At 39.1% G+C, this 15,970-nt stretch overlaps 1 protein-coding gene across 2 annotated transcripts in view; it reads left to right on the plus strand.

The window, feature by feature from the left end:
* Positions 1-7,162: 7,162 nt before the first annotated feature.
* The window catches only part of deltaCOP (coatomer subunit delta), a 113,166-nt gene continuing 104,358 nt past the window's right edge, over positions 7,163-15,970 (plus strand). The window contains exons 1-2 of one of the 2 annotated variants that reach the window (XM_067151216.2): positions 7,163-7,306; positions 13,564-13,603. In XM_067151216.2, the coding sequence (XP_067007317.2) occupies positions 7,304-7,306; positions 13,564-13,603 (43 nt within the window). In that variant the 5' untranslated portion in view covers positions 7,163-7,303. The remainder of the gene's footprint in view (positions 7,307-13,563; positions 13,604-15,970) is intronic. The other variant, XM_068228600.1, reaches the window with a different exon arrangement.

Below are 15,970 nucleotides of genomic sequence, written 5' to 3' on the forward strand. Positions count from 1 at the left end.
TCATTAAAAATAACTCCTAGATATTCCAGCTTCCTTACCTGTTCCAATCTTTCTCCCTGTATTACCCAATTCCCTTCCATCTTTCTTCTTTTGTTCACCTGTACTATCAATATTTTAGACTTATTTCCATTAATTTTCAATCCCCATTTCCTCGCAAATAGCATCACTGACTCTAAGGCCCTATTCATCGCCCCTGAAGTTAACGTCATCAATAACACATCATCCGCAAATATCAGTCCTGGCACTTCCAAACCATTAATTACCGGTACAGCCCAATTTCCTGCCCCAAACCCCTCTAAAATATCGTTTATAAATAAAATAAACAGTATGGGCGATAACTTGCAACCTTGTTTTAAACCCACCTTGGACTCTAATGGTCCACTCATTCTCCCTTCTCCCAATTTTACACAAAACCTGACGTCCCTGTATATTCCTTCCACTGCCCTCAACATCTTCTCCGAAATCCCTAGCCTACCTAATTTCTCTCTTAGGGCCTCTCTATTTACCTTATCAAAAGCTTTCTCAAAATCTATTGCTGCTACATAAACCGTACTTCTATTCATATTCTTATACTTTTCTAAAATAGTCTTTACTATCATTATATTATCCACTGTTCTTTTCTTTTTCCTAAATCCCCCTTGGTAATCTGTCAAAATTCCATTTTCTTCCGCCCACCCACTTATTCTGTTCGCTAGCACCCCAGTATATATTTTACTCAGAGAATCCAACAGAGATATACCCCTATAACTGTTCACATCGTTCCTACTACCCTTTCCCTTGTATATAGGGCATATGATTCCTGTTTCCCATTCCCTAGGGTAATTTCCTCCCTCGAATATCGTATTGAATAGTTTCACCATGCCCTCTATCATTATCTCATTTTTACTAATTTCCTTCCAAAACTTATTATTTATACCGTTACACCCCCCGGCCGACTTCGCTCTGGCTCTGCCTATCACTCCCCGGATTTCCTCTCTTGTGATTTCTTTATCCAAGTCATAAATTGCCACTCCCCTATTACTCCAAATTACTTCTTCTCCCGAACCTCTCCATCTATCACCCCCCTTTTTTCCTAGTAATTCCTCGAAGTGCCTGACCCATTGCACTTCCTCAATACTCGTTCTCTCCATATTCCTTCCACCCTTAATAATTCTATTAATCTTATCCCAAACTCTCTCAAAATTGTTAGTCTTGCAGTCATTATTTATGGCTTCCATTTGTTCCTCTAACCACGTCTTTTTTGTCTCAGAAATTTTCTTTTTATACTCCTTCCTCAATCTACAGAAAAACTCCCTTTCTTGGCTTCCACCTTTCCTTCTATATTCTCCTAAAGCGTCCATCACCCTCCTCCGCAATCCTTCACACTCCCTATTAAACCATTCTTCTCCCTCTTTCTTATTTCCTTTTCTAGCTTTCACCTTCTGCGCTATCATCTTTATTGGATGTAGCAACAATTCCAAGGCTTTATCAGTATCATTCTCTTCTAACGCCCCTTCCCACCCATATTTCAGAAGATGTAACTCCTCCTTTACTACCCTATTCCAATCCCGGCCCACCTTCTCTGTCCATTTGTACTTATTATAACCCATCCCTCGTTTATCCTTTGTCTCATTTTCCTTCATTGTACGCTTCTCTACCTCTCTTTTCAGCATAACCCTCACCGGGAAATGGTGTGACTCAATCCAATCTCCTATTTCCATACTTACAACTTCCTCAATCATCCCTTCCGAGCTCAGAACCATATCTATCACACTACCCCCTTTCTCCGTAACATATGTCAATTTCCCCGTCCTGTCACCCTCTATCCACCCATTCAGAATATACAAGTTTCCCACAGCACACATCTCTAGGAGCTTCTCTCCATAACTATTTGTAATTTTGTCCTCACTCCTTCTGCTTTCTAACAAACACATTCCATCCTCCCTACTATAAATTGGGCTCTGTTCTCCTATTCTCGCGTTCCAATCCCCAAATAACAACATATCCTCCTCCCCTGGATACATTCCCCTTATCCTACCAATATCCACCAATAACTCTTCAAAAAAATATTTATTTGCATATTCTGAATTACTAGGATGGCAGTAAACAAAAGCTAGATTTATTTTCTTCCTCCGTCCCTCTCTCTCTCCCAAATTCAATCTCAGCCATATGGTTTCCATCATATCGGTCTCTATATCCTCTACTCTTTCACTAATTTCTTCCCTAATTAGAACTATCATCCCTCCTGGTGCTCGTCCCTTATTCCTCTCTTTTCTTCTATATTTATATTTTATCTCAAACCCCTTCCATGCAATCTCCCTCCCTGTTTCCAACCACGTCTCTAAGAGTGCCACAACATCGAAACTTTCAATTACTTCCCTAACTTTCTTGTTTCCTAATTTGCTCCTTACTCCTTCAATATTCACACATCCTATCTTCCAAAATTGTTATAACTTTCCCTCCCTCCCTTCTAGGTCTCCCACTCTATTCTTACTTCTAGTATTTATCGACCTCTCTCCCTCTGTATCCTCCATCCCTTTACGTACTTTTCCCCATATGTCTTTTAAGCTCTTACTCCTGACTTTACTCATAAGTTTTTTACCTTCTTGTCGATCTGTCTCCTCTTGACCTTTCTTTTTCGCTACACCACTGCACCCTGCACTCACCTCTTCTTGCTGCTCACCCACACTCTCCCCCTCACTATTTTGGACTTCTGAATCCATCTCCCTTTGTCCTTTCTTACTCACTGCACCACTACACTCTCCTCTCCCAGTTTCTTGCGGTCCACTCTCACCGTCCACTTCACTATCTTGGTCTTCTGTCTCCCGGCTGCACTGCCCATTCTCTTCCGAGATGCCCTGTTCTCCTGCCACGTCCCTCCTCCTCTTCTTTTCTTCTTTCTTCTTCCCATCTTGACTTGACCTCTCACCACTCTCAAACCTCTCGTTTTCGTCCATTTCTTTTAGCTTAGAAACTGAATGAACTCTGACCCATCGCCCGTTCGTCACCTCCAACCTCAGACCTCTTATTCGGGCCTTTAGCCCCTGGTTCCTCGCTCTCCAAAGGTGCCTATTCAAGATCTTCGCGTTTTCACTTCCTTCTCTTCCCATATCTCCTTTCACCCCTATTTTCCGCCCTTGTAAATTCTTGCTGTTTCTTAACACAGAATCTGCCATTAGGGTTGAGAACAATGTAACCCTAATTGGCCTCCGACCTTTGATTCTACCAACTCTCTCTACATCATCAATGTCTACCTCACTAAAGTTTACCTTCATAACATCACGTATAGCTTCCACCACCTTAAATATCAGCTCAATCTTGCTCTCTCTCGCCCCTTCCTCAATTCCATATAAAAATATGGCTTTTTTCAATCTCTCCTGCCTGTACCCCTCCGCTTCTTTCTTCATCTTCATCACCTCGTCTTTCAGATGCTTCACTTCCCCTCTCAATAACTCGATTTCTTTCTCGTTATTGACCACTCTTCTGCTCGATTCCTCAGTCTTCGTTTCAAGCCATTTCTTCATGTTCCCTATCTCCCTTCTCTGCTCCTCCATCATGTCCTTTATTTCCTGCACCTTATCCCATTGGCACTTTTCCTGCATCACTTCACTTACAACCACCCTGAGTGCGGCCAAATCCTCCGTGCTATATTTTCCACTGGTATTTGGGCCTGGGTTTACTTCCACCCCCCCAATAACCAGTAACACTGCTATCACTGTCACCACCAGCACCGCTTCACTCATTTTCAATCCGTCCGTCACCAATCCATTCCTGACCTCCTTCTTCTGCCTTGCCTGCCATTTCCCAATAGCGGCCCGGTACTGTTCAATGCCAACCATGCTTACAGCACGCACTTCGCTACGCAACCTCTCTCCTCGACTGCTCGAGCTAGACTGTGGAACCTTGAGATTTGCCGATGATATTGTTATTTTATCTGAGAGTGCAGAAGATCTTGAGAAGTTGCTGAATGGTATGGATGAAGTCTTGGGTAAGGAGTACAAGATGAAAATAAATAAGTCCAATACAAAAGTAATGGAGTGCAGTCGAACGGAGGCAGGTGATGTAGGAAATATTAGATTAGGAAATGGAGTCTTAAAGGAAGTAGATGAATATTGTTACTTGGGTAGTAAAATAACTAACGATGGGAGAAGTAAGGAGGACATAAAATGCAGACTAGCTCAAGCAAGGAAGAGCTTTCTTAAGAAAAGGAATTTGCTCACTTCAAACATTGATATAGGAATTAGAAAGATGTTTTTGAAGACTTTCGTGTGGAGCGTGGCATTGTATGGAAGTGAAACATGGACGATAACTAGTTCAGAAAGAAAGAGAATAGAAGCTTTTGAAATGTGGTGTTACAGAAGAATGCTGAAGGTGAGATGGATAGCTCGAATCGCGAATGAAGAGATACTGAATCGAATTGGTGAGAGGAGATCGATTTGGAGAAATTTGACGAGAAGGTGAGATAGAATGATAGGAGACATCTTGAGTCACCCAGGACTTGTTCAGTTGGTTTTTGAAGAAAGTGTAGGTGGTAAGAACGGTAGGGGTAGACCAAGGTATGAATATGACAAGCAGATTAGAGCAAATGTAGGATTGAATAGTTACGTCGAAATGAAAAGTTTAGCGCAGGATAGGGTGGCATGGAGAGCTTCATCAAACCAGTCTATGGACTGATGACTCAAACAACAACATTTGCACTAGTTCGACACTCGCACACAATTCCGATAAAGTAGGACACCAATGCAGTTCGCAATGTTCTCTGATTGAGAAGTACTTGAAGATTGTGTAAAGTAGTTCGTGCAGTGGACGCACAAAATGGTTTCAAAGTACTTGAAATAGTTCATTAGAAGACGTAGCACCTAGACAAATGAGAGTGATTAAATTATGTACACAATACTAGGAGATATAGGAGAATCACAGGGACACAAGGTATACTAATCTTCACGCTAGAGTTGCCGATCTCAGCGACTTCTACAAAACATACAACACCGGATCAGCCTACAAGTCACTGGCGAGAAGTGAAGCAGCTGGCGCCTTGTGTGACGTAGCGCCCGAAGTGGAGGGAGAGCCTTATGGCCTGTCTATCTAGTTGGCCTTGGTTTAGGGGTTATAGAAAGGATGTAAAGGAGAGTGCATATAAGTCTCTGGTAAGTTCCCAACTAGAGTATAGTTCCAGTGTATGGGACTCTCACCACGATTACTTGATTCAAGAACTGGAAAAAATCCTAATAAAAGCAGCTTGATTTGTTCTGGGTGATTTCCGACAAAAGAGTAGCGTTATAAATATGTTGCAAATTTTGGGCTGTGAAGACTTGGGAGAAAGAGGACGAGCTGCTCAATTAAGTGGTATTTTCCGACCTGTCAGTGGAGAGATGGCGTGGAATGACATTAGTAGACGAATAAGTTTGAGTGGCACCTTTAAAAGTAGGAAAGATCACAATATGAAGGTAAAGTTGGAACTGAAGATGAGAAATTGGAGCAAATATTCGTTTATAGGAAGGGGAGTTAAGGCCGGTCTCCACTGATTAACATTTAACAACAACATGTTAAATGTTAAAAGTGTTAATTGTTAACTGGTGACACTATCAACATGTTAAATGTTGAATACTGTTTCATTTAACATTGTGTCCACACTTAATAAACATGTTAAACTTGACTTTCTTTGTTTATATATAGGTAGTTCATCATATCAATTTGTGGTAATACATTTAGGTGGTGTCTGGTATTTTCAGACAAGGACAATGGACTCAGATGAAGAGGATTTTGCCTTTGTTATTGCTACTGTTGCTTCTTGTTATGATTTAGAAATGCAGTTCTATTAGACACATTTCCTCCCGTCATCCTGTTCATTGTTTCAAAAGCAAACCATTTTGAAGTATAAATTTTGTCCGCTCCCGCCCCGACTTTTCTGATTTTTTTTTACAATACTCGACTGTCCTGGTAGCGGAGGAACGCTAGGTTTTTTCGATCCACTCGCGGGAACAATTATAGATAATTTAGAATTCCTGGAAAATGTCGGCTTACTTCGTTTTATCACTGGATTCCTATGATGAGACATCCCACAAACAAGGCCTTTCTATTATATCATTAATTAAGTCCAAAGTAATCTTGCTCTACTCCATTTCTGACTATAAATTTTAGTATAGTGCAGAGAGAACGACACATGTGCGCGTATCGGTACCAGTACTGTATTTGTAGCTTATGACAAAGAGAATGTTGCGGAGTGTTGTAACTATAATCCTACTTCACGAGAAGCACGTCGTTTGCATCGTTTGGCTATCTGTTGACATGGAAACGGAAAGGAAGTTGCCGAAGCTGTGCCAACATCTCCCGAACAACGAATTGACTTGACATGTTTTCCACTTGGAGCGGAAAACATGCCAACATGTTAAAAGTGTTAACCTCAACATTCTGAGTTAACATGCAAAGTCAATTGGAAGACACAATCACAATATACATGTCAATTGTAACATGTTAAATTTAACATGTTGGTGTTAAATGTTAATCAGTGGAGACCGGCCTTTAGGGATTGGAATAACTTACCGAGGGTGATGTTCAATAAATTTCAAAATCTCATTGAAATCATTTAAGAAAAGGCTAGGAAAACAACAGATAAGGAATCTATCCCAGGGCGACTGCCCTAAATGCAGATCAGTATTGATTGAATGATTGATTTTATATATCAGTCTTTCGTCCACATGCATTGCTGTAGTTAAATATTGTCGATTGCCATAAGCAATCCAGACCAGAATAAAAGCTGTACCAAACCTGATCATGGACACGTTCCATGCGCCTTCTATTTTACGTTTTTTGCGCCTTTTCCACAACCTTCTTAAGGTGGAAATAGCACCTTTTGAACAGACATCCCTCAATTCAAATTTACAAAATCGGATTATAAGTAACAGTATATGAGGCCGAAACATGTATTGTTAGTTTTAATCTGATATTTTAGCAATCTTGAATTGTGAATAAGTTTCATGTATTTACTAGGTGGAACAACTACTGAAAATTTTCTTCCCACGTGAATTTCAAGGTGGCTTCCATTTTAGCACTATCGATGTATGCTCTTGCTATCCTGGTAATAATGAATTTCTTTTTTTCGTCATGTTACATCTCTTTTTTTAATTTCTATTTATTATTTGCAAGTCCTGTGGATATTCTTTGACTGTTTACTTTGCTGTTGAAGAAGAAATGGATTATGGGCCTGGCCCTCTAGTGACAATTTCATTCCCACGTCACCAGCTGGAATGTTTCCTGGCGCTGTAATGTTAAAAGTCAAAACTTTTTTGTAAGCACTTTGGTGGGATCTTGAAGAGATTGAGGAATGGTACGTGAGACAGTGTCAATAAATCCTGTCACTGGTGTTTTGATTGAATATTACTCTTTGTCGCATCATTTACGAGTTCGTTGTACTTTTATTAATATTTGTCATGTTTTTCATCATTTCTGATATGTTTGGTGAATGCGCTGCTTTGTATAAGCGTATAATAAAATATAATGAAATTTGGAAGTTGCTGTGGTGTGTGCATGTTTTAGGTATGTTTAATACGTTATACAAATAATGGTGTTTGAGTGTCCAGTGCTCGAAATCTGGAATGATGGTCCGCTTGAAGAGCTACTTGGATTTCCGCATATATTTCGATGGAATGTTGTGAAATGTTTCTTCGGAGGTGATTTACATTCGACAGAAGTGACTTTTTCCTGTTTTGTCCTTCTTTATGTGATGGTGTAATATTCTGCACTTGTCGGCTTTGTGGGGCGTGTACCGGTACCATGTCACTGCAGGATTTTGATCTAGTTGTTTGATCAGAGTTTTTGCCAGAATTAAATAGAATTTTGATCAAGTTGTTTGAATATCGGAATGATTTTACGATACTTTATTGTTAGGTGGAATGTCTATGAACGTCATTGGTGTGAGAATGAAATATAACTTTGTTGCCTACATTCACATAGTCGAATTTGCTTATTGGAAGATTTGGCTGGGTACAACAGCACTGTTCTTTCTTTCTATGTAATCCTCAATGTTCATATACTGGTATTTATTTCATAACTTGTATTTAAGTAATAATCTTGTTGGCTGTCAGACTGTTGCATTTTTGAGTTGTTTGCAGTTCATGTGCCTGCTGTACATTTGGTCTTCTCTTCTGGTTACCATCCACCAGTTCTGTGCTAGCTAACACTGTGAGGTTATTTGAACACAAAAAACTGTGACTACCCATACTTCATTTTCAGTGGCAAAGGCCATGCTGGATCAAATTTTCCCTGCCAACATTAAATTTAAGACAGCAGCCCAACGTCAGCCGGAGTAGTCTTCTAGAAGGATAAGAGGTCCTGCTGAATTACTAGACTGTTTTGAGAAATCACAATCTCATAAAACCTATTTGGTAGTAAAACAGAAGCATTCCTAAAAAAATATGTCACTTGGTAAAACTCTTGGATGGTGGTTAAACGTTTAGTAACTTATTGTGATGCATGTTTGGTAATGCAGTCATCAAAACCTAAGACAGTATGATGGTGAATTCATGTGAAATGTCAGATTATTGGCCTTCTTTCAGTTAATTTGACACAAGGGGGTTTGACTTTGTATAGGGATGTGGATATTTAATTACAGCATGTATGGTATGTAGAGTGAATATCTTCAAGAATATAAGAGACATTGAAGTCTTAGACTTTGATCAGAAGTGTGTATTAATATATCACCATTCACTGGACAACTCCCCCTGTGGGTGGGGACAGTAGAGTGCATCCACGGTATTCCCTGCCTGTCATAAGTGGTGACTAAAAAAAGGGACCAGTAGCTCTTAAGTTTGTAGCATGGGTTTGCAAAGTTCCCCTAGCTGAATTTGGCATTGTTTCTAGTTGTATTAGGATCCTCACTTTCATCTTTCCTATCCAACTCGCTTTTGTCAACTCTTGTTCTCATCTGACCCCAACAGCAATAGTTTTGCGAGGCCTAGGGTGACTTTCATTTTCACACCCTTCATGGCCCATCCTTTTCTTTTGCAGATACTTTCATTCTTCAAAGTGTCGGAGCTCTTCTATTTTCCTTCTGATTAGTGTTAATAGAAGATGGTTGCCGAGTTGTTCTTCCTCATAAAATCATAACCACTGCCACTGACTGGACAAGTAGACTTCATTCAGGTGTGTGCATGTGTGTGTAGGCTATATATTTAAATATCACCCATGGTTGGGATATGTAGCCAGTGGTCAGGATGCCAGTGGCACTCACTGTTCAAGAGTTCTACAGTCTAAAATGATGATCTCATTAATAATGATAGGCTTTAGCATTTCATTTTCTTTTAGAATGGACAAATGGTTGGAATTCTTCTGAAGAGATCAACGTGCTGAACGGAATTAACTTCCTTGAAATGCAGCAGATTGATAAGGTTACCCAGGTCATTCTTGAGGTGAATTGACAGGTGGTTCAATCCAAGAATTGATGGTCACCTCATTGATGACTTTTTAAAATATCCTTTTTACATCACACTGATACAAACAGGTCGTACGGCAATGATGGGAAACCGGTAGGAGAAGGTTAGTACTGGGAAGGAAGAGACCGCTCTTTTCCGTCAGCGTGGGAGTCGTCGCAACGCGTGCTACTCGCTGGTGCGGGAGGGTTGCCATTCACTGAGAGTTAAGAGTGTAAAATGTTCAATTTTGGAACTGCTTTAACTTCATAGTTTCAGCACATGCACATACAAAATTTTGGTGCATTGAAACACATTTTCTATTCTACATCACAAAATACCTTGCTTTGAGCAATTTAAGTTGGCATACCTTTCCTCTGGAACGTACAAACACACGGCTTAACATCACTCGCCTCGTTATCACCTCCACTTTGTGCATTCATTTCCACCACAGCAACATCATTTATTAATGAACTAGTCCTAGCATTGGAATTAAGAACACTACCACCAGAGTCATTGTAACTGTTATTCACAAGCAAAGAAATATTTTCATAACAAAGCCGCGCACTACAGCTTCGCTCTTTGTTCAGTTGTCTCAGTGCTAAAATTCATGCGTTTCAAGTTGCTCAAAGAAAAGGTTAGGGAGAGTTGGTATATCCACCAAAAGGATTTGACACAGTTCACAATCTGTATGTCTGATGGTAGCACAACGCTGAGGTTGCACGTTGCATATAAGTACAGCACTCTACTTATGCTTTCATTTGATGAATGCCGTATCTGGCACAGCAGTTGGGTTGATTAAGGAACAGCCCTAGCATTCACCTGGCAAAAATGGGAAACCACAAAAAACCATCAGGGCTTCTGACAGAGGGGCCGTAGATAACAGTTCTGGAAGTGACAATTGAAGCATTCTCTATTAGTGTGTATTGTGTTTCTAGTGTATAAGGTTAGATTTGTTGGTTTCTTTGTATGCTTCCCTCCCCTAGGTGTTGACATCTCACGAGTGTGGTGGGGCGATTATGGGACCCTGCCTACTGTCTTATCTTCTACCTCTGTAAGACTCCTCTCTTTCGTTATTACTACCATAATATCTTGGTGATGAAGTCGTGATCTCTTCTAAAACTGACTGTATAGTCATGCAAGGTCTGGAGTGTCTTTCATTTTAACCCCATTGATGGGTCTTCCTTCTCTTTCATCAGTACAGTACTTTATATCTTCCAAATGTCGGAACTCTTCCATTTCCTCAGATGTTTAGTGTTTGGGGAGATAATTCTACTGTTCCTGAGCAAGTTGACTACATTATGACTTATTTAAGGACACAGTCACTTCCTCCCTTTCCCTGTGGTTCATGCCACGTTAAAGAAAACAGTACTGTTCTTATGGCAACAGGGTTGCCATATTGAACGGCTGTGTGCAACACAATCACGGAAAAATGGTGGCACGTAAGTCCGTGAAATTCAGTATTTAACTTCAAGATAAAAAGCAGAATAAATTAAGCTGGAAATTATTTTTATGAACTAAAGGGGAGTTTACAGGGGATATTTTTGGTTTGTACAGAATCAGAGGTAAACTACACCACATATAAAACCTCAGCATTGAAGTGTAAGAGAAAATAGATAAATAATATTTTTTATGGACTCGAAGGGTGAAGGATGCATTTAATTGCATTTAATAAATTTCCCAAGACGGGCTGAGTGGCTCAAATGGTTGAGGCGCTGGTCTCCTGACCCCAACTTGGCAGGTTTGATCCTGGCACAGTCCGATGGTATTTGAAGGTGTTTAAATACTTCAGCCTCGTGTCGGTAGATTTACTGGCAAGCAAAAACTCCTTTGCGACTAAATTCCGGCATCTCCAAAAACCGTAAAAGTAGTTAATGGGACATAAAGCAAATATTATTCATAAATTTCCGCAGGCAACGAGGGGTGCTACTGTGCTGTCGTATCGCTTAACAAAAGACAGTAGGAAAAAATAAATGCGGTCTTAAAGAAAACGGCGGTAATTAAAATGCGCTTAAGAAAGAACAGCTAAGTAACAAAACCAAGCACAAACAAAACACGTGGCAAATTTTTGTATCGGTTCAAGTTATGCCGTGACTTATCGCTGCACACCACAGCATCAGAATCTTCAGTAACAACTTCTGTACAGTGCAAAAATGATAGAACACACTCACAAATGCTATGCAGTATACAACCAGAGTAAAATATCTGCCATTAGACAACAACTTACTGGTACTCGCCGATTGTTACTTCCTTGCTGCTGCAGGCTGAAGTCCTCTATCATTCTGAATCGGACGAAGATTCATTACTAAGCAGTGATGAAGGGATCCATTTCGTCCTGGATCAAATCAGATTTCCACATCTTAGAGGTGAAGCTTCCACAGTGTGAAGAATTATTTAGTTTATTTTTCGGGTTGAACTGTGTTGTTGTTGTTGTCTGTACATCACGTACAGTTTGCCAACGTTTCAAATACATTGCCGTATTCTTTGTCACGGCGATTGAAATACCCCTACTCGATCCGAGGAAGTCAGTCTCCCAGGCAGTCTCCAAGCTCTTCTGTTTTCTTTCATCAGTTCCCCTGATTCTGCTATTATAGAGCAGTTCAGTCTTCAAGATTGACCTTTATAGAAAAAGCATTAACACTCTCCTGGTCATTGCCGAGAAGTAGGCCTAGGAGGACTTAACTGCTTTTACCTTTCTGTTCATGGTACCGTTTAACACTGGGTACGAAATCCTCTGCATACCATTCATAGAAAAGCTGTTAATTCATCCATGCGTTTTTTTGCCTTTTGTACACAGTAGGAATGCAAGCAACAGTTTTAAAGCATCGAGGCTTCGTGGATTTTCCAATCGCTGGTAATGGTAACCTAGGTGTCGCATGAGCATTCGTGCAAACCATGACCTTAATTCTTTCTTTACACCATACTCTTCCTTTACTTTTTGAAGCAAGTGATTTTTGCATTAGTGATTTCCAATTTAATCCTATCTCATTTGCATTATGAGCACCATCTCTTCAATATCTTTCATTTTCCACAATGTCGAGCAATTTTTGTTTAATTTTACCTGGAGCTGTATTATCACTAGACAATTCCCTTATACATGCCATGATGTGAAATTTTTTAACCAACCAGTACTGGCTTTGAAATCTGAAGACCTACCCAATTTATTATCAAGTTCTAATATTATAAACTGCTTGATCAAGAATCGGGTAATTTCCTTCATAGTTAATTTTTTTTAACTAGGTCTATCCTCGGAATCAAGTTTTGACGCAAACTGAAAATGTTTTGCTGGTTTCGTTTTATGTCTGATATCGTGGATTTACCTACATTATACACTGTTGCTAGAGAAGATCCAGTTTCTACTTTTTCTAGCCGGTTTAAAATTTCTAATTTTGTTTTGATTGTCAACATGTTACGATTTCATTTAATGGAAGATGCCATGTCTAATACCCCAAACTGTACTGTGCACAAACCCACAAAGATCACAAGTTTAGAGAACGCAGCACAACGCAACACTTCAACCACCTGTCTTAAAAACGGAAACATCTGTAAGAATTTATTGAAGTCACATGACCAATGTACAGTGTAAAAATGTAAGTAACCTGTACCTGTTCTAAGAGACTTAGACAGGAACTTGGACTTTCTGGTAACTGTACATGATGGGGAGATGTTAATCTGTTCTTGCAAAAGTTTCCTGACCAAGCTGAAAGCTAATTATTAGCATCAGATGATTGACAGACTGGAATCTGAGGGTCTGCTGTAATCCCACAACTGTACTGTTACAGAGTGGCAAAGAGAACGTTATTATACAGTATATATAACAATAATGAAAAAACCCGGGCCACCAGACGAGTTGGCCATACGGTTAGGAGCGTGCATCCAGGAAATAGTGGGTTTGAACCCCACTATTGGCAGTTCTAAACATGAAATTCCGTGGTTAATGAATTACAGAATGGCTAGCCTCATCTGCTCTGAGCTGGTAGAAAGAATCCTGTGTCAAAATAAATATAGAATGGTTAGATAAGAGTATAATAATACATCAAAGAATAGGTGTTATATATAGAACAGTAAATAATATTTCTGTTCCGTATGTTAATTGTGGCCACTTTTATTTTTATACTAGTATAGGCCTATATTCTTATGAATTTTATAACACGAATCATTTTTGTTTGGTTTGTAGGTTTTGATAGCGGCAGCAATCTGCACAAAGGCCGGGAAGAGTAAGTAAACTAGCATTTTATTAAAATACTAATAAGCCTATCTTTGAAAGTTGAAATACTAAGAAGTAATTGGAAATTTTTTAAATGGATTTTTAATGTATCTTATGATTAAAAGTTGCAGTTTCTAGATTTTATAAGGTATTTATTGAATCCAAACATTTATTATAGTAATTCTTTACAAACCATATTGAGTGTAGTTGTAGATTGGAGTTTCTACTTTGATGTCTATGGATCTGTGTACTATTGAGAAAGCTACATACAGCTGTCCAAAACATTGGAGTGGAGAGATTTATCCCAACTTTAAAATTTGTCCTGGTGCTTTATTCATTGTGACAGAGAAGGCTGAATTTAAATGAGATTGCCTCTATTTATGAACAAATTGTACCTTCAGAATTAACCAGTCCTAAATATTCTTGGCATAACACTTTCTTCCTGAAGCTAAACAGTCAAATTCCTGCATCAATGAGGCCTACCTTCAGTGCAGTCAATCTCGTTCCATTGCACAAACTATAACTTTATTAACATCTTTAACATCCTCATACTCTTTGGAGTGAATGTCAGTGTTATGTTATTTGGTCACCTATCAAACTACAGTATTTACTCGCGTGTTAGACCCCCCCCCCCCTTTTACAGCCAAAAAAAGTAAAGGGGGTCCAATATACGATAACCTCAAATTTCATGCAGTGAACACATCACTTCTAGGCTATAAAGAGCAATATTTTGTACATGTAAACATTCTACACTATTTTTTAACAAACTTATGAATGTATTTGAGTTATACTGGCTACTTTCGCTGGAAGGCAGTATTTTGAAATGTAAAAAGACAATAAATGGTGATCATGACTTTTAAGCCTACATATACAATACAATACAATGGATTTATTTTGTCTGGCAAGATTTAAGGCCATTAGGATTTCTCTTCCATCTAACCAGAAAATACAGTATTTACACGTGCAAAATTAAAATAGACAGACTTACAACTGAAGCATCTTGCAACTACTAAACAATAAAATATTATGATGAGTAACAGTAAAAAATAGGGAAAAAACAGGAAAATGATGATGATTATTTACACAATTATGACCAGATTAGCTAATTTCTCTTAACCTTAATAATATCAGTGTGATTCTATAAAGTCTATAGTTTAAGGAAGGCTAAATCTACAATATTTTCATGTTGTTGTTTGAGTCATCAGTCCATAGACTGGTTTGATGCAGCTCTCCATGCCACCCTATCCTGTGCTTACCTTTTCATTTCTACGTAACTACTGCATCCTACATCTGCTCTAATCTGCTTGTCATATTCATACTTTGGTCTACCCCTACCGTTCTTACCACCTACACTTCCTTCAAAAACCAACTGAACAAGTCCTGGGTGTCTTAAGATGTGTTCTATCATTCTATCTCTTCTTCTCGTCAAATTTAGTCAAATCAACCTCCTCTCGCCAATTCGATTCAGTATCTCTTCATTTGTGATTCGATCTATCCATCTCACCTTCAGCATTCTTCTGTAACACCACATTTCAAAAGCTTCTGTTCTCTTTCTTTCTGAGCTAGTTATCATCCATGTTTCACTTCCATACAATGCCATGCTCCACACGACAGTCTTCAAAAACATCTTTCTAATTCCTATATCAATGTTTGATGTGAGCAAATTCCTTTTTGTAAGAAAACTCTTCCTTGCTTGTGCTAATCTGCATTTTATGTTCTCCGTACTTCTGCCATCGTTAGTTATTTTACTACCCAAGTAACAATATTCATCTAGGCCTACTTCCTTTAAGACTTCATTTCCTAATTTAGTATTTACTGCATCACCTGCCTTCGTTCAACTGCACTCCATTATTTTTGTTTTGGACTTATTTATTTTCATCTTGTTCTCCTTACCCAAGACTTCGTCCATACCATTCAGCAGCTTCTCAAGATCTTCTGCAGTCTCGGATAAAATAACAATATCATCGGCAAATCTCAAGGTTTTGATTTCCTCTCCTTGGATTGTGATTCCCTTTCCAAATTCCTCTTTGATTTCCTTTACTGCCTGTTCTATGTAAACATTGAAAACGAGGGGGGACAAACTGCAGCCTTGCCTCATTCCTTTTTTGGATTGCTGCTTCTTTTTCAAAGCCCTCGATTCTTATCACTGCATAACATAACATATGAATAACAATTTAGGACTTCATCTATTACTTAGTAGGTATCGGTGACAAAGTTGCCTAAAACTAGCAGGGGAGGCTCCTCTGACAGACGGTTAGTGTATTCCATTGTCGTGCCGAAGAAATAACAAACGAGTTTGTGTATCGTATGGTGCGGTGAGGTGGAATAGATAAGTGTGTGTGTCAAATTTTGACTGTATTCCGAAACTGTGATTGAA

Source organism: Anabrus simplex, chromosome 7, assembly GCF_040414725.1.
Source record: "Anabrus simplex isolate iqAnaSimp1 chromosome 7, ASM4041472v1, whole genome shotgun sequence".
Classification (NCBI taxonomy): Eukaryota; Metazoa; Arthropoda; class Insecta; order Orthoptera; family Tettigoniidae; genus Anabrus; species Anabrus simplex.